We start from the raw sequence: 26,311 nt of genomic DNA, 5'->3' as shown, positions 1-26,311 counted from the left end.
GAGGATGGAGTGTTGTAAAGAATACATAGCATTAGCACAATAATATCTAAGGCTTGCTTACCATGAGAGTTAGAAGTTACATATCGAATAATGATGAATCTGCAAGAATGAGATGCTGCGTTCTCTTTTGCAAAATCAGAGGAAATCTACAGGCAACGAACCACAAACTAGCAAGAGAGAAGCTCAGAAAAGTTACTAAAATCTACTGTTTTCAAAGATGACACTTTATAAAACTTAATGTAACTTAATGTTATACATAGCTAAGAGGTGGGTTAGGGGAGTCACCGGTGAGTCTAACAAACAATGTATTTCTTCATGTGAAATTTTCAGGGTCAAACATACACGGTTGTGGCTCGTTTGTACAGAATGTTTATTCCTCAAATTCGTAATTGGACACTGTATTGATTTTCGGAAACAGAAAATCAACCTGCACTACTCTACTGTGCATCTGACCATCCGAAACTGCATACTACCATACTAGATAGTATGTGAACAGTAGTGCATCAGCAGTAGAACTCCATTCGTTAGTGCGCTATGTGTAGAATAGTAGTCTGTGGTTTTGGATGCAGTATTAAGCCTGGTTTATACCTCAGGCGTCGCAAAACTCGCAAAGGCCCATGCGGCTAAAATTAAGTCACATGCCCAGACATGCTCCTGCGCAAAAGCTCTGTGTGTCTGTCGATCGCCGTGTCGGGCACGTGGAAAATTGGACTTGGAGACTTTTGAAGCGGTCCACCTAGCGGACAGGAGAATAGTGTGGCCCCTTTATTGACATGCCACAAGTGAGTATGAAACGCCTCGTCGTTGCGAGGTAACGCACCTCTTCCGTCCTCATTCACGTGACACTGGATGCGGAAAGTATAATCTAGTCTTTAGTAGGGGTGGGAGGCTCTAGGCACCTCATGATTCAATTCGATTACGATTCAGAGGCTGCGATGCGATTATAAAATGATTATCGATGCATCTCAATGCATCTTTTTTTCTATACAGATTTTTTTTCTCACTGTCTGAGGACTTGGTACTTTTAAAGCGAAGTATTTGTAATGATCCACAATGAATTTACTTCTAATATCTTTTATTAATAAAACAAATGAAAGTGTTGTGGCAAGTGAACTGGAAGGCACATGAGACACTGGCTGCCACTCATCTGCGATAAAATGCGCTGTAACGGTGATATAAGATTCTGTGGCAGTGGGCGTCCGCATAGCACGTTACAGCTATTGTGCCCGTTTTCTTTTATATTTTTTTGATTTTGTAACTCCAGTTTTGGTTTCGCTGTAATATCTTTGAGAAGGGACGCTGAGTCTTGGCTCATATCGCAAATATCGCGAAAGCCCTGGTTCTCGACGACTGAGAACTGATGTGCAGACTGCAGGTCACACAGCGACGCAGTGTCGCCTAGCTAATAGCTAACGAAAAGGCAAAGAGAGAGATTTAAGACGAACATTTGGAGACAAATGGACTTATTCTCATTTATAAGCAGCGCAGTTGGTTTCCTGGAACGTTAAACCTGCAATGAGAGACTGTCACACACTAAAAAGTTGTGAAGATGAAGTCGCTTCTCTTTAGAATTCTCCCGTTCCACCTTAAATGGTGCTGCATTTACATTCTTGCGCCTCGGGCAGAATTAAAGGTGGAATTGGAAAATTCGAACAAGAAGCTGGAGAATAAGAAGCGACTTCAGCCTCGTAAAACAGTCGAATGCTGAGAGACTTTTAACTGATCAACTTCTGAGGAAAGGTTTTCTGGCGGAGACGGGAGGAAAGCAGCTGTAGGCGAAGCTTAAAGCAGAGAGAAGTAAATCTGCGCTCTCGTTTATATTGTTTAGTCTATACTAGGACATTCATCACACACTGAAACATACTGGACATAAGTGTTGTGGCTCCCAAGGTGGTTTGATGTTTGTTGAAAGGACAAAATGTCTCTTCTTAATTTGTGTTGTGACTCCTGACCTAACCTGGCTTTAATGCAGAGGGAGCCGGTCGGATTTCTCACTCATCCAGTGGTGTTTTTGTTATGTGTCGCCACAGACTGTCCGGGCGCTGCACTTACCCACTTCCAAGTTTTGCCTTTTGCGTTTTGTCAACATTACGTTATAAATTAAATATTCAGAAAATCGATTTTTGACATTTGTGAATCAATTCAGAATCGTCCACATCCGCATCGCGATGCATCTAAGAATCGATTTTTCCCCCCCCACCCGTAGTCTTTAGTCTTATTTTCATCTTGTTCAGAATTATGCAGGGTTTATATAGGTTTTGAACATTTTTTGGCTTAAACCATAGAAGCAATCTAGCAACCATGACCTCTGCAGTGTAACATTCATATTCAAAAACTCTGTGTCTGTTTTGAAAGTCCATCCTGATGAATGTCATCACTCTACTATTGTATCACTGTTTATAAATGTTTGAGGAAATAGTTTGGCAAAAAAAAATAAATTACCCATTTTTCCACTTACCCCAAATTTAGTCGATCAGCCTAGACATGTTTAGAGTCTGAAATTTGCTTCTTTAGTTTTACCTGGAGCTACGAAGCTAATTTGGCTAACAAGTGGAAGCTAACACTCTAATTAGCACTGTGCAGAATGCCTACCGAAATCATCGCAAACTTGTCTGAAACCATGTTTAGTTGCTAAGTAAGCTCAAATAAACTTGATTACGTGGTTTCTGACACCATACGACACACTTTATCTATGAAACTGGACAAAAGTACATAGCATGGCTAAAAACAGTAGCTAGCCGCCAGCTTGAACACCAGTAAAGGCTAAGAACTCCTTGACTTTCTGTCCTTTATTTTGTATGAGGAACTTGTTTAATGTAACATGATTTACTGGAATCAGTAACTGTTCTGAGATTTAAAGAATGACTGTTGTTCACATATGGAACAAATGAGAATGCCACACATTCACACATGGAACACATTAGCAGCTAAGAGGAGCTTTAGGTGTATCAGTAATTTTCAATTAGCCCTGGTCTGAATTAAGCACAAGTCCAGTAGAGCGGTATGCTTTAACACAAATCAGCAGCGGTTCAGGTATAGCTGACTTCTTTGTCCAAACCCAGCGATGCAGGAACACATTATAGTTTTTAAACGGCTGCTGACCCACGTTCAGATCTCTATCAGAGTGTTGTAGTGACCAAACAGCCATGAACTGACGTACAGAGGGCAGAAACAAGCTTGAGAAATTACAACAATTCAACAAAAATCTTGGCAACTGTAGTTATTTTAAGAGGGGCCTGTTTTTCTGACGTGGTTTACCACACAGAGTAAGACATTTTCTTAACATAAATGTGATTTAAAGTGAACTGCTGCATCAGGCAAGGAGCTTTACTGGGTAATGTTAATGTCTTGTGCTTTTGAATCCCCCCCAGTAAAATTACTGGTGTTAAATTACAACCATCAGTGTTCTCTGAGCCATTTGGAAGTAATGATACTCCACAATGTTAATTCAACATTTAGGAGTCTAGAGTTATTACTGTCATTGCTATGCATTAGGTTTCCATATTCTTATTGAAAAGTGTGTAGTTTTATGCTGAAATACATCATTTTTGTTCAGTTTGCATTCCGTATCATCAAGTTTGAGTCTTGTAGCTTTTTTTGCTTTTGTTTTAATGGCAGAAATTTCCTCCACAATTGGGGTTTTTATGAGCCCATATTCAATATTTTCTTGAGGTCTAGTTACAATATTTATGTAATTTTATAAACCAAAATAGTTGTAATTCCTTTTAAATCCACATTCCACCTCTCTTTTTCCCTTAGAACTAAACACTCTCTGTTCATTTGCCTTACAAGACTGATACATGAAATTTCTCTCTGTTCAGATTGCCGTGCTTTGTATTTCATTCATTTCTAAAAGCGCTTCAGGCTGAAACACTCCTTATAACTTCAGTGTGAATGGGGCTAAACTGCTATAGGCTGAACAGGTGGAAATTCTGTTTCGACAGAATTTCTTTGCTTCTTTCAATAAACTATGAGTCAGAAATAATATAGAACTACAACTTTTATCACCAGTAATGTTTGAACTACGACTTGAAACGTCTAAAGGTTAACCCCACTGACTTTTACTCTGTCTTTGTGTGTGTGCTGTGTCAGGTCTGGGACACGGAGCTGGAGCGCAGTGCGGAGGATTGGGCTCACAGCTGCCGGTGGGAACATGGCCCTCCTCACCTGCTTACGCAGATTGGTCAGAACCTGGGGGCACACTGGGGCAGGTGAGGGTCAGAGATAAGCACTAATGTACTCATTCGTTGCATACTACTCCTTCAGCTAGAAAAAGAAAAATGGGAAAAAGGCTACATGAATGTTTGTTACAGGAACCAGTGAATCAAAGCACATAGCTTTAGTTAGCATCATGAAAATGGCATCATGCCAACTGTAACTGCTGGACCATTTAAGGTGGAATAGAAAATGTTAATAAGAAGCCAACTTCAGCTTTGTGGTAAGCCCTGAGTCAGTCCTGTGTTTTTTTATCTTGCCTCTAGAATTTTTGTCTGAAAATAATACAGGTTTGTGATATTGCAGTATGAGTACTGCTTATACTTATGAGTAATTGTACTATATACTTATGAGTTTCGTGCTACAAATGTTTAGTTGTTAAACTTGTCACTTTTTGTGTCTGAAAATACAACTGAAAATGGTTGAAGTGTTTGGCCATAAAGCTGTAAGGCCCAATCCCATCTCACCCCTTGCCCCTACCTCTTCACGACTCTAGGGGTAGGGTGTCCTGATTTTTGTTGCGATAGAGGGGTAGGGTGAGGTTTTTCAGAGACTCACTCCAAATGGAGAGTCGTGAGAAAAAAAAGAAAATCCGGCAAGAAGCGACCAAAGAAACCCACAAATGTGAACATTTTCTCCAGAAAATGACAATAACCACTTTACTATCTTAGGTCAGTGTTGTTTCAATGTATTATGGTTCTTTATAATAAGCATAAAAATTTGTCAGTAGTTTGCTGAAATCCTGGTAGCTAGCTAGCAATTTTCCCGTTCCACCTTGAATGGTGGAGCAGTTACATTCGGCTGCCTCAGAAGCTTGAACAAGAAGCTTTATATCACTGAAGAATTAGGGGTGGGTGATAATAAATGATTATCTGTCCCCCCTCTCTGAAGGCATGTGATTCCCTAAACGTAACTAAAGCCCAGCAGTGAGGTTGCTGACCTTACCCTCCTCTACTATCACTGCAGACTGGCAGGGTCGCCTACAGAGCAGCGCTGTTAGCTGATAATGAAGTAATGTTCTTTTTTATTTGAGAATTGTCCCAATTCACAGGGAAGATTTCAACCACTACACTGTGTAACTTGTTCCAAGGGGTAAGGAGACACCCGATAAACAAGGGGTAGGGGTAAAAATAAGAAACGGGATTGGGCCTAGGATTGCACCTGTGTCACATCAGCTTGTTGCAGTGTTAGTGTTGTGAAACCAATTCAAACCTTGGTTGTTAAGCATCGCACCATCCTTCGGCCAGTCATGCCACAGGACAGTAGGCAGTCATCACTAATGTTATATACTACATCAAACTTTCATATTTAAAAAAAGTGAAGAAAATTCAGTTTTCCATGTTACGGGCCTTTTAAAGCAGAAACTGCCCGACACAGTTCACAAAAAGTGTAGGCAAGTTAGTGTGATCTCATTTAGGAACCCCTACTAGCTTTTCATTCATCATCCTCAGTCTTTTTGGGTGAACCAGTTAACTGCAGGGATATGTACTGTTGATAAATAAATAAAAAAGTTATAACTGATGCTCTTTGAAAAGAGATTATTTCACAAGCTTGGCTCCAAGCCACAAATTGTATTTGTCTGTTTCTGCACTGTGGACAGACTCTTGTAAAAGGGAGGAAAAATGAATATATTTTCATTCTAATTTTTATCAACATCAGCATTTTTGGGCAAAACAGTTCTTTAATCACAGCAGCCTGCCTACAGTCAGAAAATGAATCAAACCAAATTTAATTATGCCACACACTTTCATGCAGTCTAATAGAGCAGAGATAGCATATGCAGACTTCGTTACCTCAGCATAAAATGCATGTCCAGTTAATGTTGACTTATTTTGGTAATACTTTCTTTGAATGTCACCTTTGTAAGCATCTATAAACACAATCATAACATGTTATAATGCATTCATAAGACATTATAAACATGGCTATAAATATTTATAAAAATGCATTATACGTTATAGCCATGTTTATTATGCATTATGAATTGTTAACATAATACATTTTAAGTACTGATCATAACAAATTATAAGAGCTCATAAGTGGTATTTGTCCGCTCTAAGTAAAGTGAAGCGTACTGTACTAAAGCCTCCTCCAGTGTTCAGAGTGAGGCTTCAAGTTGAAGTATTTACTGAAGGATTTACTGAAACACTAAAACATTCACAGTAAAGCACATTACAGGCTTCAAATGTCAGAGTTTAAACTAGAGCTGCCATCAGTGTTTTACCCAATGTGGGAAAGGTAATGTACACCACCGTTAGCTTGGTATTTGTCTTTACTTTACGCTCTCCAAGCTGGGACTGACTTCTGATGTTATTAACACTATTTATAATGCATTACATTAACAATTCATAATGTATAATAAACATGGCTATAAAGTGTAATTCAGTGTAATTCTTTTTTATAAATATTTATAACCATGTTTATAATGCCTTATGAATACATTATAACATGTTATAAATGTGTTTATAGATGCTTACAAATGCGACATTCATAGAAAGTGTTACCCTTATTTTTTGTTTGTAAGTCAAAAATTACTTTTTTTTCTTTTTTTTAAGTGTACACTGATGCATTAAATTGACCTTATTCAGGTGAACATTTCTACAGGAATAAAACATATTACCATCAGTGATCACAAACCCGCCTCCTGCTGCTCATTGATCCACTTTCCTGCAGAGTTTAGTTCCTACTTGTATGTACAACATTGCCCCGCCCCATTATTTAACATTAATACACCTGATTCAGCCAATCATCTTCTTGGGAAGTTGTTAATTAGCGGGAGCAGATATTACATCAGCACAGTTACTGTTAAAATTAAGAGGAAATTGCACTTTCCTTTCTGCATAATTTAGTTATCATGATGTAAATAAAGTCATTCACAGTGGTTTGATGTGAAATGCACAGTTCTAGAGAAACTTAGAGTCAGAATATTTGAAACTGTTGGTGATAGCAACCACAAGTCCAAAGCATTTAATGCCTTTAAAGGTGCAGTGTGTAAGATTTAGGGGAATCTGTTAGCATGAAGTATAGAAAAGCATTTTTTATTAGTGTATAAAATCTATATCACCTGTAACTACGAATCTTTGTGTTTTCATTAGCTTTATATCTAAATAGAGAGCAGCTCCTCTTCTAACAGAGGCCGCCATGTTTCTACAGTAGCTCAGAGTGGACAAACCAAACACTGGCTCTAGACTTTTTCTGCTGAAGTGTCAGCTTGAATTTGGTGATGCTATAGTAACGGTTGGAAGACGTAGAAAGAAGAAGAATCAGTGACTGCTGTCAGTGCTGCGTTTGCAGAGACAGGGGTGGGGTATTGAGTTGGTTGCAGTCTGCAACCTCACCACTAGATGCCACTAAATCTTACAGACTGCACCTTTAAAGCTACACTGTATGGACACAAGTATTGGGACACCCCTCCTAATTATTGAGTTCAGGTATTTCAGCCACACCTATTGCTAACAGGTGGATAAAATGAAGCACACAGCCTTGCAGTCTTGATAAACAATTGCAGTACCATGTGTTAAGCAGCTGCACACAAGCCCAAGATCAAAATGCACGATGCCAAACATCGGATGGAGTGGTGTAAAGCGCCGCCACCGGACTCTGAAGCAGTGGAAACGTATTCTGTAGAGTGACGAATCATGCTTCTCTATCTGGCAATGTGATGGACGAGTTTGGGTTTGACGAATGCCAAGAGAACGTTACCTGCCTAACTATATTTTGCTAAGTGTAAAGTTTGGTGGAGGAGGGATGATGATATGGGGCTGTTTTTCAGGGGTTGGCCAGGAATCCTTAGTTCCAGCAAAGGGAAATCTTAATGCTTCAGCACCAAGACATTTTAAACATATCGATGCTTCCAACTTTGTGGGATCAGTTTGGTGGAGGCCCTTTTCTGTTCCAGCATGACTGAGCCCCAGCGCACAAAGCAGCTCCATAAAGGCCTGGCTGGGTGAGTTTGGTGTGGAAGAACTTGACTGACCCTCACAGAGCCCTGACCTCATCCCCATCCAACACCTTTGGGATGAACTAGAACAGAGATTGTGATCCAGACCCTCTCGTCCAACATCAGCGTCTGACCTCACAAATGCTGTTAGAGCTGCAAAGGGGGACCAACTCCATATTAATGCCAATGGATTTAGAATGGGATTCATAAAAGCTCCTGTAGGTGTAATGTGTAGGTGTCCCAATACTTTTGTCCATATAGTGTACATATGAAATGGTTATGAATTCTTACCCTGAGGTTTTGGCCTAAAACATATATATTTTTTGCGGTGAGGTAGCTATATTTGCATTGAATGCTTCATGACCCCTGGTTTTCTGTCAATAAACCATTTCACATCAAACCACTGTGAAAGACTCTGTTTACATCTCATTGATTGAATTAAAAAAATTAAATTGTCTTTTACGTAAAGACAAGATTGTGCTGATGTAAAACTTTTTATTTACATGGAAATTATGTGAATATTTGAGTCAAGTAATTTGAGTGCATCACATTTTTCGTTGCAGTAACCGTAGCATATCATTACTGTTGGAAAAGAAAATGTATTTCCAAAATGGTAACTTTACAGGAGAGGGAAAAAGGGTTTAACTTTCAGTTGAGTTAATGGAGCAAGATTTTTGTTCCAAGCAATTTTGGAACATTTCTTTTAGTCAGTTCATCATGAACTTTTTTTTACACAGTGCGCATGGTGACTGATGTTATTTCTTTGTTTTTTTTTTTTTCTTTTCAGAGACAGGCCTCCAACCTTTCATGTGCAGGCATGGTATGATGAGGTCCGTTATTTCAGCTACCCGTATCCACAGGAGTGTAACCCCTACTGTCCCTACAGATGCTCTGGACCCGTCTGCACTCACTATACACAGGTATAAATGCTCTTCAATACACAAAACACATAGGCACAGGTGCTGTTTAACTCTAAGAAGTACAGAGTTGTCACTGTTTTGCTGTATGTGTGGTTTACATCACACAATAGAACAATATAAATGTAACTAAAAATGAATTATTACAGTACTGTGCAAAAGTCAGGTGTTTAATTTCCAGTCAAAACAGTCATTAAGTACAAGTTACTCATTCAGGAGATATTTTTGAGAAAATTCAGTATAAGATGCAAAAGGAAGGGAAATGTCAAAAAGTCCAAACCTGCACTGAATTGGGTGTTTGGGATTGCTTAGATTGTGAAGCAGAAAATGAAACCAACTTCTATGACTGAACTTTTATGGAAAAATATCCCTGCAGATTTCTTTGTAAAACTAAAAGCAAGACTCCTGAAAAGAATAAATGCATTATATTTAATTGTTGAGGCTTCATTGTAATTTTGTTTTCTGCTTTTTTTCTGATACTTGTACTTTATGGATGTTTTGACTGTAAATTAAATAAATGGATTGTGGTGTCTGACATTTGCACAGGTCCGTAGTTACACAGTGAGTTACTTTTACATACAACAAACAAGTGCATGCAGTGTTTTATACTCTACATCAGATGTCTCATGCCTGCTTTCAGCCTTTTTCCATTTGTCTTGATGCTGAGAACAAAAAATGGAAAAATAATTTGTTTCTCTCTGCCAAACATCAAATTCAAACCATAATAATAAAATATCTTCTACTTGCAAAAATAAATGAGGTGTAGATTGAAAGCTTAGAATCTGCCACTTTACACAGAATGTCTGTTTCATCGTCACTGAGCTTCGTGTTTGAAATATAATTTTACAGCAATAACTGCTTTAAGAGGTTAAATTATACTATACATCTCTGTTTAGGTCCCAATACAAAAACAAAACAAAACATAAACCTGTTGTTCAGTGTGCAGTACTGCATTAGCAACAGTTACATCTGACTTAGGCAATGTTTCCCAAAAGAGGATGGTGCATTGCAACAACCTCTATATGATGGAGCGTTCAAAGCAATAATATCACAGCCGTAAAATGAGTATTGTGCTGTGAGGCTTTGGGGAAATCTGACTTTCTATTGCTTCAGAGAGTGATGATCATTGCTATACTGAAACAATAGAAGAGGGTATGTTGTCGTAAACCAAAGGCTTTGTACAGTTTTGCAATGTGGAGAAAAAACATTGGCAATTTCTCGTGCCAGTAGTCTCTAACTCTACTTAGAGTAAAGCAACTAGGGCTGCAACTAACAGTGATTTCCATGATCAGTTGATTCGGAAAAGAAAATGTGTGGCCAGTGAGTCTGTCAATAACTACAATTATTAAATAAATTAAAAATACAAGCATTATTCCTGCTTGTGCCCTTTCATACATAAAACACCTGCCCTATCTTTTAATCCCTTGAAATCCCAGACTTATTACATACTAAGGCTTATTATTCAGTAATTACAGGGACTTCAGTGCAAACTGGCTGAGCTATTCTTTAGTTATAGAAGTGTCCTGCTGGTGGGCCCTGGACCTTTAGCAGTTACATCATACTTTTATCAAGATCAACAAGATGCCTTTTGCTTTGCCTTTAAAAAGCTCCAGAAACTTTAGATAAACAAGGCATGCACAAATCTTACATGGCGGAGGTAGTTTTTCTCTGTGAGAACTCTGCATTGCTATTCAGATGATTTCCCCTGTTCCTCCTGATAAAGCAAAGATAAATTATTTTTTGTGGGGTTGGTAACATTATATAAACAAACCTGATATTAGCAAGCACACAGCAGCCGCCTGGCTAACAGCCATGTCACACACAGGAATATAAGCTTATTCACTGATCGTCAAACAGCAGTAAACGGCTCCCGAGTGGCGCAGCCGTCTAAGCGTTGGCCTGATCATCAGGAGATCGCGAGTTCGATCCCTGGTGATGCTACAGCCGTCCTTAGCCGGGAGTCCGAGAGAGCACAACTGGCCTCGCTCTCTCTGGGTGGGTAGGATGGCCCCTCCTTCTCCCCCCATCTCTCAGCGCGATGCTAGTCAGCGCAGGCGTCTGTTAGCTGACGTAACAGATCTGGCGGTTGGCGCTTTCCTCCGAGCGCGTTCGGCTGTCCAGTGACGTTGCGTGAGCGGCAGCTCGAAAAGAAGCGGTGGCAGGTTTCACAGGTCTCGGAGGAAGCCTGTGTTAGCCTTCACCCTCCTAGCGTTGATAGTATCGTGTGATTGGGGGAGCCCTAACTAGCGGGTGGAATTGGAGACGACTAAATTAGGGAGAAAATCGGGTAAAAATAAAAAAAAAAAAAACAGCAGTAAACAAGTCAGTGTGTTTGAAAACAGTAGCATTTTCCAAAAGCTCCGTTTTTTGTGCGAGCGAGAGGCCAAAACAAGGAGAAAAAGCTACACTTTCAAAAAAATGTGTATTCGTGATGACGAGCAGGTCGGAGGGCTTGAACTGGCAGTGAATAAGTATAATTTAGCTGTAATTGATTATTTTGCTAAATCAATACAGCTTGCTGAAAGCAGACAGCCACACTCTTTGAGTTTTGACTCCTCACACATGACAGTAGCGCTGCCGTCAAAGGTGAGCTCGGGAAATCTTCTTTTAGATGACGTTTTAGTGAAGTATTCTATATATAATGGTGCATAACTCTGTAATGTAGTCTTGATATCTGTATTTTCCCTCTTACATTCAACTGAAGTTAACAGGGAGCGCAAACATTGTTAAACCAACTAATCAATAACGATTCATTGCCAACAAGTTTTTATTATCAGCGTTATTGACAATGTCAGCAATGCCCTAAAAGCAGTCATGGTTGTTATTTACTTGTTATTTAGACATAGAATGAAGTCCAAAATAAATGGGTTCCTCTAGAGCTTTTGAGAAAAATTGTAATTTATAGATGGTTAATCATTTTTAATACACTCTTTTTCTCAGCACACACCAGCATACAATATTTCAACATTGTTATCATATTTTTAAAGCTTTTCAGCTCTAGTTTTGAGATTTTCTAACAGTGCTGCATGTAAATTCATGATGTGAGTGCAAATCATTTTGACTTTACTCACCCAGGGGTCGCAACCCAAATGTTGAGAAGAGCCATTTCTCCTTTAAAAAAAATCAAATCATCTTAGGAGCCGCAACATTTTGTCTGTCCATTTTAACACCGTGGCTGGTAATAAGTCTCAGTATGTGCTAATGTCCAAATATAGGCAAAAAAAAAAATTATATAAACAAAAAAAGATTTACTTTGCTCTGCTTTAAGCTTTAGCTGAGCTATAGCTGACTTTCTCACATCTCTGGCATTTCCGCAAAAGTAGAATAGTTTCGTGTAAAATGTCTCTCAATGTTTGATTTTTTTATGAAGCTGCGCTTCTCATTTGCCAACTTCTTGTTCAAATTTTCAAACAAGAAACTGACTTCAGCTTCAGGACTTTTTGGTATCAGAATCAGGAAACCAGCTGGAGTGATTATAAACGCAAATAAGTCCATTCATCTCCAATGTTCGTCTTAAATCTTTCTCTTTGCCGTTTCATTAGCTACTAGCTAGGCGAGACTGTTGTCTGTGTTGCTAAGGTGACCAGCAGTCTGCGCTGATCTTCAGGGTTAAAGGGTGAATTAGCAGTTCTACATTAACTCCAGAGTTTAAGACCATTTATTGTTAAACTGTGTTGAACGATCAGCAGAGCTTTATTTTACTGTGAAGGAGGATTATTTTATTTTTACCTACAAATCGCTCAGTAGTAATAATGCTAGCAGTGCACTGTCCTCTGTAGATAAATGGAAAGATACTGTAATACTGTAATATTCTATTTTCCTAAATTAACGGATATTTCTGCATGAACGACTGGAAAAATATTTAATTAAACTCTTTAGCTATTTAGCTCCATCCCATTCAATAAAGACTCGCGGGCGCCCCCTTGGCATTTTGCCAGTCTCATGTTGTTTGGAGGAATGGAAGTAGCAAGTGTCCTGCCTCCCCTTAAACTGGCTTTGGTCATCAAAATGATAGAGGTATGGAGAAATAAATCGTGCAGTAATAAGGGGTAGAATGCAATCAGTCATCAGTGGTCAGAACTAACTGTTATATAAAAGTTGTAATTGATTATTGTGCTTTAAGGCGTTTAATTAGAAAATGTTTTGTGTGTTGCTGTTTGGTTTCAGCTGGTTTGGGCCACCAGCAACAAAATCGGCTGTGCCATCAATGTGTGTTACAACATGAACGTTTGGGGCATGATCTGGGCCAAAGCTGTTTATCTGGTCTGCAATTACTCTCCACCGTAAGTAGAATTTTACTCTCTCAGGCTTTTCTGACTACATTAATGAAGAGCACTGAACATGTTAGGGATCCTTTCTCAATCACACTTAGCTGGCACACTTAGTTGGTGTCTGTTTAATGGTGATGTGGTTGTTCAGGGCTAATTTAAACCTTTGGTCTCCACAGTGATGGAGTTTTGTAAAAAGTGTGTTGTTTTTGTAGGGGGAACTGGTGGGGTCATGCTCCATATAAACATGGACACCCGTGCTCCGCCTGTCCGGCCAGCTATGGAGGCGGCTGCAGAGACAACCTCTGCTATAAAGGTATGTTAGTCCACATTAACTAAATCAACCCAAATGGTCACTGATGAGGCTCAAAGAGTAGAATTTGAAATATTTGTCAGAACCTGGCTGGGCCTGAGTGTTTGCATCACGTTTAGTTGGGCTGGGAGGTCGTTTCCTACGTACGTATCAGGTTCGGTTCAGTTTCAAATTTCATGTTTGAGCTCTCACACCCTTCTTTGTCCTCTGCTTTCTCCTTACTTTTTGCCTTCTGCTCTATTTTCAATAAAACATTTTAATACTGCATGCTGAAATCACTCCTATTTGTTCAGTTTCAGATAGAAATTTGTTGGGCTCGGGTCAGTTTCGGCCTCCTCTAAGGTCTGCTTTAAAGACAAAGCAGGTTTATATAGATGAAAGCAATATCAAACAATTTTGGGAAAAAAACAGTCATTATTTAGACAAACATGCTCTTCATACCAAAGAAAACACTATAATGAAGCTAGTGATGAAACAAATAGCTGTTTTATGCTAACAGAATGTTTGCAGGGATTTTTACATACAGTGAGGTCCAAAAGTCTGACCCCACTAGTGCAAATGATTCTATTTATCTATCTATTTCTTTCTAATTTAATAAAGATTTCCACTACAAATTCTATTATCAGCATAACAATTTGAATGAAAAGTATCATTTTTGACATTTTTAGATGAATTTCAGAATTCCCCAGTATTTGGTATGTGACCCTTTTGCTTTAATGAGCAAGCACGAACTCCACGAGTTGGTGCAAACGCCTCTGATGAGTAGATAAAATGCTCCTGAGAGTCGTCTGAGAACAAGCTTCACTGGAAGAGCGGAGGCTGACCTCAACACAAGCAATGTCACAAATTTGCTTAAATTTTAAAGATCTAGAAAAAGTGCAGAATTTTTGTTTAAAATTAAAATATTCTGTTATTTATTTCAAAACGTAAAGTAAAAAAATATCCCAGGTTTTCCATGTGGTCTCCGACTTTCGGACCACACTGCGGCTGAAAAGGCACAGTGAGAAAATTCAGATTTCAAATTTCATCTTTAACTGTTTTGCCAGTAGCAGTTGTTGATTGTTTGTTTGTTTTTTAAGACGATGGCAGTCAGAGATATTATGATCCAGAACCGGAAGAGAGTAACTATATAGAGCCGGAGCGAGAGCCCGCCCGCAGTCAGGTGTCCCATCCTGCGGAGCCTTCACCCACTCCGCCTCCCAGCCACAGCCTGGACAGGAACGACGTCTCCAGCACTGACCAAATGTGTAAGATTTTCTGCCTCATTATTCTCACGTCATTTACGGACGTCTAGATGTGGATTGAGACACTCTGTGTTCAGATGTTTTGAACTGTTTTGAACTTCTGTGTTGAGCAGAGTTGCCTACTGTTGCCTCAGGTGGTGTTTACCTTACAAAGGGGGGAAATGCCCCATTAAGAACAGTGCCCATTTACTGTGAAGTGCCATCGTATCCATGCCTGTAGGATGGTGCATTAACCCTGTAAACAGTAGTTGTAGCCAATGGTGTTTTTATAACACAAAAAAACGAAATCTTATAAAGCTTCTTGCCTCACTACCACTATAAGATCTCCTTCAACCTGGGGTAAGAAGCCCCCTGGGCACAATTAAATATGGCATTTTTTTGCACATTTTAGTGCACAGTTTCTGTTTATTGGCTGTGTTTAATATATTGGGAAAAATATATATACACGTGAAATATAAGATGTGTCATAGGTTTTATACATTCTATGTTGCCATTGTCCCCAGTGTGTTAAATTCAGTAAATAAACAGTAACTGTGCATTAAAAAGTGAAGTAGTTCTCTGTACAGGATGTGTTAGCTGACTTTCAAACCCAAACTTTAAAAAAAAAAAGAGAAATACAAAGTGTATACAAACCGTATTGTAATAACGCACCAAGTTATTAAAAACCATTGGTGTTTATGGAATAACCTTTGACCATTATGTTGTTCTGCAACTGATTGAGAATCAGGTTGAGGTTACATAGAGTGTCTAGTCCACGGGTCAGCAACCCAAATGTTAAGAAGAGCCATTTTGTCCTTTCAACAAAAATCAACCCACCTTGACAGCCACAACATTTTATGTCCATTTTACCATTTTGGCTGTAAAGATGTAAGTATAGACTAAAAAATATAATATAAATGAAAACACAGAGTTACTTTGCTCTGCTTTAAGCTTTAGATCAGTTATAGCTGCTTTTCCCGCATCTCAGGCAGGAAACTTTTCCACAAAGGTAGAACATTTTCTCGTAAAATGTCTCTCAATGTTCAAGTTTTTACTAGGCTGAAGTCGCTTCTCATTCACCAGCTTCTTGTCTGAATTTTCCTGTTTCACCTTAAATGTAAAAATTCAGAATGTAACTGCTGCAGCCTTTAAGGTGGAACAGGACAATTTGAACGAGAAACTGCCGAATGTAAAGCTGATTTCAGCCTCGCGATTTTTGTGTTTGACGGTTTTTCTTTGCAGATCAAACGTATTAGGAAACCAGCTGAGTGCTTGAAAACACAAATAAGTCTGATCGTCTTTGAATTATCGATATGATTGATATTCGTCTTAAATCTTTCTCTTTGCCTTTTCGTTAGCTACTAGCTAGGCACGATTGTTGTCTGCATTGCTGTGGTGACCAGCAGTCTGAGTGCCAATCTTTCAGGGTTTAAGGACGGTAAATTAGCAGTTATAGGCTGCATGTAACTCCAGCGTTTATGATTATTGTTATAACTGTGTTAGAACGATTAGCAGAGCTTTATTTTGTTGCTCTGGAGCCACATGTTGGCGACCCCTGGTTTAGGGTTTGTGAAATGTTGAGTTGAACTGAATGTTGGGTAAAGCTATGTTAGTTGAAATGTCTACAGTGTATCATTAAAATAAAGGGTCAGCACTTAAGTAACTTGCTTGAGGGGACAATGCCAGTCCTAGGCCACCACCACCCGTAGAGCTTAAGTCTATTTTTCAGTTTACTGCTATGTATTGGGATATTCTACTGCTAGACTTCATTCGTGCTAAAGTAAGCATGGGTGCAGATGGAGCATGTACGAGTTTTGGCTGGGTGATGTCACTGACCTCGGACAGGATTCTGGACTTGTATTTGACTGATCCTTTCAGTGTATGTTTACCTGTGTGATGTGGGGGTTAGAAACAGCTTCCCTCTCTACGAGCGGCCCCTCGGCGTGTTGAGGCTGTCAGCGCTGATGAGTTTAGCAGCTGTGCTGTTCATGTTTTACGCACTCAAGGCTTTTCATATGAATTCATACTACATTACTATAAGACAGTATTTAACAGTCATATGCAAAGGTTTGGGCAATTTGCATGATTTGTTGATTTTCAAAGTAAAAATAACCCATCCTCTACAGAGAACACACCTCAGCACAAAAACTCAGCAAATAAATACAAAATGTGCACTAAAATTAGCAGAAAAGTGCCATATTTAAGTTCCTGGTAGAGGATGTGTTGATGTATTTTCACTCAGAAAATCAAGTATAATTTGACTGGGGCTGTTGAAACGTTTGCATGCTGTAACCATATAATTAATTATGTAATTACATTTATACAGTATAGCAAAACAACAACTTACAGTAGATTTCTAAGGCTTAAAGACTACTAAACATAATTGTTAACACCTTCTTGGGAATCTCAACATGACTAGCTTTTGACCTTGAGTGGCTACAGTATATGAATCCTAATAAGAGCCCACTGTACACACTGAGTAACTCACTCATGCAGTCAGATTGATTTGATTATCCCTTTTTTTGCAGCACAGCAAGTGTCGTGCGATACAAAATTACGGGATCAGTGTAAAGGAACCACCTGCAACAGGTACATCTTTTAGTTCTTTATTTTTGACATTGTACAGCCAGATGGACGTTAGGTGGGCTCTATTATGTGCTCCACCAACGTTAGTTAACCAGCTAACTTAGTTAGTTAACCCTCATTAAGGCAGTACCCAAATGTGGTACTGCCTTAACGAGGGCATGTTGCCAAGTAACATGTTGTTAAGGACGTGACGAAGAAGCCGACATAAAGCTGCTTTTATCGCTATAGGCTAGGCTGATGTTAGGTCCAGAAATAGTTCAAATAGCAGCCTCCATTATGACCAATTCCTTTGGCTATTTTTGGATAATGGAATGTTTTGAAATGCATTCCTCTGTGTGATGCAAAATTTTGTGCAACACAAGAGTTGTCACCTAAAAGGGTAACACACAGTTCTACATTCATTTCAGCCAAAATCTGTTTTTGTTTTGTTTGTTTATTGGCATTGTTCTTTTTTCTTTTCTGTGGTAAGCTGGATACATATTCATGAATACACTCACACACACACTCACATTTTCTAAGCCACTTATCCTTCTGGGTCGCGGTTCCTGAATACAGATACTCAAATATCAAAATTAGTTCGCGTGGACATCCAGTGAGTAATGACACAGGTTAATAAGAAAGTGTCCAAATTCATTTATTGATTCATATGTTTTTACTGCTGTTTAGTAAAGTAAAAAGACCCCCCCAACCACCCCCCCACCCACCCCCAACATGGCACGATACCAATGAAGGAAGAGGGATCCGATCCAGTCACAACCTAGTTATAATGGGATTTTATTGCATTTCTTTACAAAACAATTCAATGAATCATAACATCTCAAAATTTCTATTTTTTATAAATTCACTGAAAATGCAGATGTGACTGGAAGAAATATTTACAAAATAGAGAAATATAAGCGATAGAAAAATAAAAACAATACACAAAGTGGTCATGTGTTTTGTTATTGTTGTTGTTTCTCGGAGAGGTTGTATTTCACATTTGAATATAGCCTGAGATTGTAAATGGAGTGCATAATCATCAAATCTTACAATAGTTCACTATAATTGATTCTAACAGTTCAAAATGTTATGTTTGTTAACAGGTATGAGTGTCCAGCGGGTTGTTTATACAGCTATGGAAAAGTGATCGGATCAGGACATTATGATATGGTTAGTGATGCATACATACATTAAAATACATACTCAGGTTCCACACTACAATAACTCTGAGCAGTCTTGGAGAGATACAGCACTGCACAGTCTTATTTTCAGTCTGACTCAGCTAACTATGAAAACTTTCATGGGCTGAATGGTTGTATTTAAGCAGCGGTCAGACCCTCTGCATTTGTCAGCCTATTGCGCAGTGTCACAGTTGTGTCTTTATTTCATATATATCACTGCTGTCGGTATGTTTCCCTTTATATGTCAAAATTTCATGATGAATGGCCCGAAAGAAATGGCCCAAAATTACTCGGGAAAACGTCTGGTTCCATTGACTTACATGAAAGTATTTTACTTTTCCTGTAAAGTGACCATTTTGGAGATACAAGATTTTGTTCTGAGTGATATGAAAAGTTATATTAGTGTTATCCATTACAAACTTTGTCAATGTCGTAAGAAAATTCTTTTTTTCTTGTCTTTAATTGTATTAATTAATTTGAAATTGCCAACTAACATTTTAAATTCCATGAACACTTTAAGACAAATGCACCAATAGAAAAGGATTCACATCTTGGAAAACCAAATTTTCCTCACTTTTTTGAAACAAGAGTTCGATGTAGTATGTAAACATTAAAATACGTTAAAATATCAAAATCCATTCCAAAACTAAGTTGCAAAAACAGCCCATTTTGAACTGATTGTTTCTGTGATGTCACACAAAACAATCCATTTACATGCATCTACCTGTTCAGCCTATAGCAGTTTAGCTCCAGCCATTCACGTCGAAGTTATAAGTAGTGTTTCAGCCCATACTGCTTTCTGAACAAGGCACAATACAGGACAGCCAATCGGGACAGAGGTTATTTACATAAATCAGTCTTCAAAGGCACAGTAACAAAAACATCCTGTTTAATTCTAAGGGATAAAGAGGGTTTGGAAATTGATCATGTAAAAGGAATTAAAACCACACAGACATTATAAGTGGACGTTAAATAAAAAGATAAAGATACAAGGAAAATGTGGAATATGTGCCTTTTAAAGGGAGAAGAGTAGATTATAGGGCAGCAGTAGCTGATTCTTTGCCTCAGCGTTAAACACTGAAGATAACATTTTGTCTGTCCCTTATAAAGTTATGTTTATAGATCCAAGGTTTTATATGACAGCACCATTTGGACGTATTTCCTTTCCATTATATTCCATTATATAAGATAAATTGCTACTGTAGAACGTCCCAAGGTCACTGGAGTTTTTTCCCTCACCCGCTGTGCTGTTTTTCCAGCAATCCAGCATTTGTGGAGCAGGTTTACACGCTGGAATTATAGACGAGGATGGAGGCTGGCTGGATATCACGAGAGTGGGCAGAAGGCAGCGCTTTGCAAAGTCCTACAAAAACGGAGTTCAGACTCTGGCGTAAGTTACAGCTGTGTCACGCTGCAGGCCGTGCTAACTCTGAGGAATGCAGCACCGCTCTCATGTTTATTTTTCATCCATTTCCTCCGCAGGAAAAACCACAGCGCTAATGCCTTCACCGTATCAAAAGTACCAGGTCAGTACAGACTGGTTAACCCTCTAAACCCTGTAAAGGCCTTTTAGAGGTCTGGAGTTATTACTGCAGTTCTGCTGTTCTTCAGATGTAATGACATAATTACGTTTGGTTTATGTTCTGTATTGACTGGTTCAAGTCTGACATTCCATCCACAAAAGACTCAACAGTGTGTTTTCATCAAATTTAAATCATAATGCATACGCTATATGGCCAAAAGTATGTGGACACTCGATCATCACACCTCTATGAGCTTGTTGGGTATCCCATTTCAAAATCATGGGCATTAATATGGAGTTGCCCCTCGCTTGTGGCTGTAACAGCCTCCACCCTTCTGGGAAGCCTTTCCACAACATTTTGGAGTGTGTTTGTGGGAATCAGGCACTGATGTTGGGTGAGAAGGCCTGGCTCACAATCTCTGTTTCAGTTCATTCCAAAGGTGTTCTCTGGGGTTGAGGTCAGGGGTCTGTGCAGTCCAACGGAAACTCCTCCACAACAAACTCATCAAATCATGTCTTTATGGACCTTGCTTTGTGCACAGGGGCTCAGTCGTGCTGGAAAGATGAAAGGGCTTTCCTCAAACTCTTCCCACAAAGATGGAAGCATATGATTGTCTAAAATCTCTCTGTATGCTATGGCATTAACATTACTCTTCACTGGAACTAAGGGGCCTAAAGCCTGAAAAACAGCCCCAGACCATTATCCCTCCTCTACCAGACCAGTATGCAGCGTTCTCCCGGCATCCACTAAACCCAGGTTCAACCATCAGACTGCCAGATAGTGATATGTGGTTCATCTCTCCAGAGGAGTTTGTACTGCTGCAGAGTCTAGTGGAAGTGAGCTTTACACCATTCCAGCCAAGGCTTGGCATTGCACATAGTGCATCTTAGCATTGGAAACCCATTTCACGACACACAATGCTTGTATCACAACAATAGCACTTACAGTTGACTGGGGCAGATCTAGCAGGGCAGAAATTTGTGGCAAAGGTGGCATCCTATGACAGTGCCATGTTTAAAGTCACTGAGGTCTGCAGTATGACTCATTCTACTGCCAGCGTTTGTCTACGAGGATTGCATGGCTTTGTGCTTGATTTTAGACAGTACCCACATACTTTTGGCCATTTAGTGTACCTTCTCTTCTACAGACAAACACAAAGGTGATATAAATTGAAAGCTTAGAATCCACACTTCATGATCATTTTAGTTAACTACATTAAAAAAATACACATACAAATATAAAAAATACAACATGCTTTAGTTATTGCAGGCATTAAACCCCTTAAATTCCCAGGCTAATTACATTGCAAGGCTTATTACTTAGCAACTACATGGAAAGCAGTTGACTAGTTTTTGCAGCTGAGGCTGATCTTGGTTCATCTGTTCCTTTGCAGTTAAAGCCATCACGTGTGACGTGACCGTGGCTCAATACTGTCCTTTCAAGAAGCCTGTCAGGCATTGTCCAAGGTGACTTCATTTCAACAGCAAAATTGCTCCACAGTGACAGCCAAAGATCATTTATGCATGTTATTAATAATGCTGTCAGTTAATAACATAATAACATAACAAGACCATTGTTTTTTTGTTCGTTCGTTCATTCGTTTTTCTTTTTCAGGTTGTTTTGTCCTCGTAACTGCCTGTATGACAGCCATGCCCGCGTCATTGGGACACGTTACTATGCAGATGTAAGTCCTTATTATTTGCTAATGGCTGTCGACATTTACAGATGTATCTCAGCGAGGATTAAACCTAGTCCTGAGGCCTCTTGCTTAGCCAGCTTTAAGCTTAGTTCGATTCAACTGGATTTTTTGTCTCGTGACGGTGGATCATCCTTTACCGGCACTTCATGCTGCACGCATAACCTCCTCCATGGAAGGTTAAGTTGAGGATTTTGGATCATAAACAGCTCTTGGAGCAATCATGGCCAAGTTTCTGACCAATCAGGGACTTCCTCCAATCTTTTTTGGGTCACTTCTTCTTTGTGACGTTTGTGGTGTCAATCACATAAAAAATATTGCCTTTTAGCGGAGGAAAGAAATCATATAAGCAAATATTAGTCCAGTAATCTCTAAATTTCTTCGATTTTTTTTTCTTAGAAAATGAGCCATTCGACCCATGTTTTTACATGATGGGCTATTTATTAAAAGGCATGCACCAATATGGGAACTGTGGGCTGATATCCAGTATTTTTCATGTACCTATCTGCCAAAAAATAAACATTTATAAAATGTAGAAATTTTAGCACAATAGTCTAAACATTCTGCTGATACCGATATGATTCTGATGTCATCAAACATCTGAAACTCCTGTTCGTCCTAAACATCATGCTTTCATGTGCACGGGCAATAAGATTAATCATAGCTTGAGCATCTAAACCTGAGTTTAAGTAAATTATCCACCATCGTGAAACAAGTGAACAGAGGTTGCATTTGTTAGGTTTCGTGAAGCTATAACTTTGTCACAAACCCTGTCTAGGTTGAATGACCTTTGAGAGACAGGCGTCTGGACTGGATTACTGCAACGTAATAGTAACATAAAAGGAGCCTGTATATGCAGAGTCTTGTTTTAGTGGCATCTCTTTACAAACCTGGGTCATTTTAGGTTCCAAGCACAGGAGGGAACACAGAGACTTTTCAAGGCAAACAGTGAGGAATACACATATAGGTAGAAACCTAAACCCAAGTGAATCCAGCACAACAAAATGGGACAGATGTGATTATGTACCCTAAGTGTGAGGAGCCAGGGCAGAGCCAAAATCAGGTGGAGCCATGGTTTGGGTATCATTTGCACTAAATGTGATGCCATTGGAGATTCCCAGCTGAAAATAGTATTGCACAGTACACACACTGTCTTTTCTCTGTCCTCTTGATCAGCGTTCAAGTATCTGTCGGGCAGCGATTCATGCCGGTGTGATTCAGAATGAGTCTGGAGGATACCTGGACGTGATGCCGGTGGACAGAAGGCGGCAGTATACTGGCTCAAACCAGAATGGAATTGCCTCAGAGAGGTACACACATGCTTCCTACCTAAACCGATCAAATTTGCTACTTCTACTTTACTGTCTTCCCCTTAGCCCAAATGTAGTTGATCAGCCAAGACATGGTTTATGTCAGAAGTGTGCTTCTTTAGTTCTGCACTGGATCTGCTAGGCTAATGTAGCCAAAAGGGAATGGGGGTTTAAAAACCAAACATACTGACAAAATTCAGATTTTTTTCCTTTTTTTTTTAGCTATGAGAGACAACAGAGTGTAATGCAGTGTCCAAAACCATATAAGCAGGTGGGCTGGGACCACTTATTAATTTATCTATAATTATTGATAAATGTCCTGCACAGTTTAGGCTTTTTTCCCCTTTTCTTTTGTATGAGCATTCGAAGCTCCAATCCGTGATCTCGAACTCCAGTCCTGGTTTTATTTACACACACAGCAGTGAGTTACCATGTGACTTTCACACGGGGGCACTGCAGAGGAAATGTTATGAAAAACTGTTTTTTTGTTTTCTTTGTTAAGTAGTTTAATGTTTAGGCATTGTGAGTCGATTTTTATGGACGAAAAAAGCAGATGTGATTTTTAAGACACTGAAACTTTAAATCTGGTGCACTTTTTATTAAAGAAGAGGAAGAAAAACTGTATTCATGGATCAGTAACAGCGACAAAGTTATTAATTATAATTTAGCCAGTGCAACTCAAAGCCGCAGACAGTGTGTAACAGCCCGTTCTGCTAAAAAAAGCTTAATCGCCAGCTCACACAGGAGCTGTGTTTGTGATGAGACACTGCTTCAGCTCAGAGTATTAAAAGGACTGAACAAACCATACGTTTAAAAACACCATTATTGTTAATGTTTATGTTTTAAAAAACTCGTTTCAACATTTTTTTTTGTCTGTAAAACTAAAGCTTACAGTGAAAGGCCTTGTGGCTTCATTACCACCTCTGAGGTAGATGGAAACTGTCCTAGATATGTGAAAGTTTTAAATACATTAAATATCGATATTACACATTTCCACCAAAGAGGTCTCCAATTCCCCAAAACTTACCTAATGTAGCTTTAACAGCTCAACGCAGTGTGACCTAAGTGCATGATCATTTAGGCATACAGGTTGCTGGAAACAGCTGTACCAGCCACCTTGAAGCTTGAATATCTGTCCATTTTTATCAGTAACTGTATGTCCTACAGTGTCAGTAACCACGTAAACAAGTCGCTGCAGTTTGAACGAAGTGTGTGGTTGTTTATGCAGGCACAGTGCTAACTGGTGCGTACATGCTTCCATTACCTGTTAGCTGCATTAGCCTCATAGCTTTAGTGCAAAACCAAAGCAAAGAACTACAGACGCCAAACATGACTTGGCTGGTTCACTGCCTTTGAGGTAAGTGGGAAAATGGCTTAAATTAGATTTTTGGCCAAACCACCTCTTTAAAGAAGAGTGGAACACTGTGTGGTTGTTTTAGTAGCACAGTGCGCCAACGATGACCTCTTCTATCTGCCGGTTACCGGTTGGCGATAAATCAGCTGATCTAATTCAACTAATAACCCTCCTGTCTTTACGAGCTTAGCCAATTATTTCGTTTAATGGGCAGATGAACCCAAAGCTTATAGAGATTAGACCGGACCACCCTGGCTGTGGCCTGTCGAGTAGGGGGTGGTTATTTGACTCATAAAGCACATAAATAATTTATCTCTGTCCTTCGAAAGCCAAATGAAAAAATTAGACATTATTCTGTTTTTCCCCCTCAGCCTGCAGAATCCCACAGGAGGCAAAGCGTTCAGAGTGTTCGCAGTCATCTGAACACACTCCAAGGACACACATCCAAACACAGCACTTCGTAGCGCAGCGGCCAGCAGTCACAGCGTTCGTTCACGCTGAGCCTTGTTTACGACCGAAAAGTCTTCTTAATGGGGGGAAAAACAACACAAGAGATTGACATTGACTCCATCTGGCCCCAAGAAGCGTCCACAAGTTTCTGACTTCAGCTTTTATTTTCCTGCATGATGACCATCAGATTTTGGGGACACTTTGCCTGTAATTTTAACATTTCAGTTTTTTGCAGCTTAAACATGTTCATCAAAGTATCTTCTTTTGCCTAAATAATGATTTGAGAGTTTTCTTTTCCAAACTGTTCTTAAAAGTGCATATTGAATGTCTTTTAGCTCCAAAGTGTTTTAAACACCTGAAAGGTCTGACTGCTGACATCATAAGGAAATAACAAGATGGGCAGGCTACTAAATTATCATTTAATTAAAAAAATAAAAATAAAAAAACAAATATTTACACATGGGATCTTGTTTCCCTCAAAATAACCCGACTTGAAGCTCATTTGTACTGAAAACGTTTAGGAGAGCTAAGTGTCCCCAAACTTTTGATAGGCAGTGCATGTGCTATGTATGATATCATGTTGTAAATGATCAACATCTCTTTTGTTGCTGACAATTATTCTTTTTGCAGGGGGTGGGGCGCGGTTGGGGAAGCTGGGGGTGGGCGTGGTTCTGTACAGTGATTTTAAGCACATAAACGTTTTGGTTATGATGTCAAGTAAAAGAATGTGCATGCACATAAACAATATTTTAAACAGCCGAGAGCTTTTGAGAGAGATCACACCCTGTTGCGATGTTTCTGAAGTTTCTATTTTTGTATTTTTTAGAGCAGTGTTGGTTCTAATGCTGCTTACCGTGCGTTCTGCAGTGTGCGCTTTCAGGCTGTTGTAATGGAGTTACCTGGCAGGCCAGGAAGGAATTCGTTCTGAAAGAATTTGAGAAATTTTCCACGAGAGGAGCATGAGAGAGCATGAGGGCGGCGAGACATTCTTCTACATGTATTTATTATTCCACCATGCTGAATAAAAGTATGCTATCAGTTAGGCAGATGGCCATGGACTATTATTTAACCTGTCTCTGAGTAATATGAAATAAGGAGTAAGTGCTATTTTTACATTAAAATAAACCGGAAAATTACAAAAGCTGATGTGGTTTTCTTTCCTGTATAATAGCCTGTATGATGTGTCATATGCAGTGTTTTGTTGATCTTGTAAAATCAACACATCCTCATAGGGAACAAACCTAAATATGGAATTCTCTGCAGAATTTAGTTCAGAATTTCTTTTTTTTTTCCTTTTTTTGGAAAAAAAATCAAATATAAAATGTGCCATAACTTTTGCACAGGCCACATTTTATG

The 26,311-nt window shown here is 39.2% G+C and overlaps 1 protein-coding gene across 1 annotated transcript in view; it reads left to right on the top strand.

The window, feature by feature from the left end:
- The window catches only part of crispld1b (cysteine-rich secretory protein LCCL domain containing 1b), a 35,581-nt gene extending 10,438 nt beyond the window's left edge, over window positions 1-25,143 (top strand). Inside the window, exons 2-14 of the mRNA XM_036556256.1 lie at window positions 4,093-4,211; window positions 8,943-9,075; window positions 13,240-13,355; window positions 13,556-13,656; window positions 14,733-14,900; window positions 17,405-17,465; window positions 18,545-18,611; window positions 19,882-20,012; window positions 20,105-20,148; window positions 21,539-21,611; window positions 21,760-21,829; window positions 23,018-23,151; window positions 24,877-25,143. Coding sequence (XP_036412149.1) covers window positions 4,093-4,211; window positions 8,943-9,075; window positions 13,240-13,355; window positions 13,556-13,656; window positions 14,733-14,900; window positions 17,405-17,465; window positions 18,545-18,611; window positions 19,882-20,012; window positions 20,105-20,148; window positions 21,539-21,611; window positions 21,760-21,829; window positions 23,018-23,151; window positions 24,877-24,928 — 1,269 coding nt within the window. The 3' untranslated portion in view covers window positions 24,929-25,143. The remainder of the gene's footprint in view (window positions 1-4,092; window positions 4,212-8,942; window positions 9,076-13,239; window positions 13,356-13,555; window positions 13,657-14,732; window positions 14,901-17,404; window positions 17,466-18,544; window positions 18,612-19,881; window positions 20,013-20,104; window positions 20,149-21,538; window positions 21,612-21,759; window positions 21,830-23,017; window positions 23,152-24,876) is intronic.
- Window positions 25,144-26,311: the final 1,168 nt, after the last annotated feature.

This window comes from Colossoma macropomum, unplaced genomic scaffold (assembly GCF_904425465.1).
Source record: "Colossoma macropomum unplaced genomic scaffold, Colossoma_macropomum, whole genome shotgun sequence".
NCBI lineage: Eukaryota > Metazoa > Chordata > Actinopteri > Characiformes > Serrasalmidae > Colossoma > Colossoma macropomum.
Note: the sequence above shows the minus strand (reverse complement) of the source record. Positions and strands in the feature narration are given on the sequence as shown.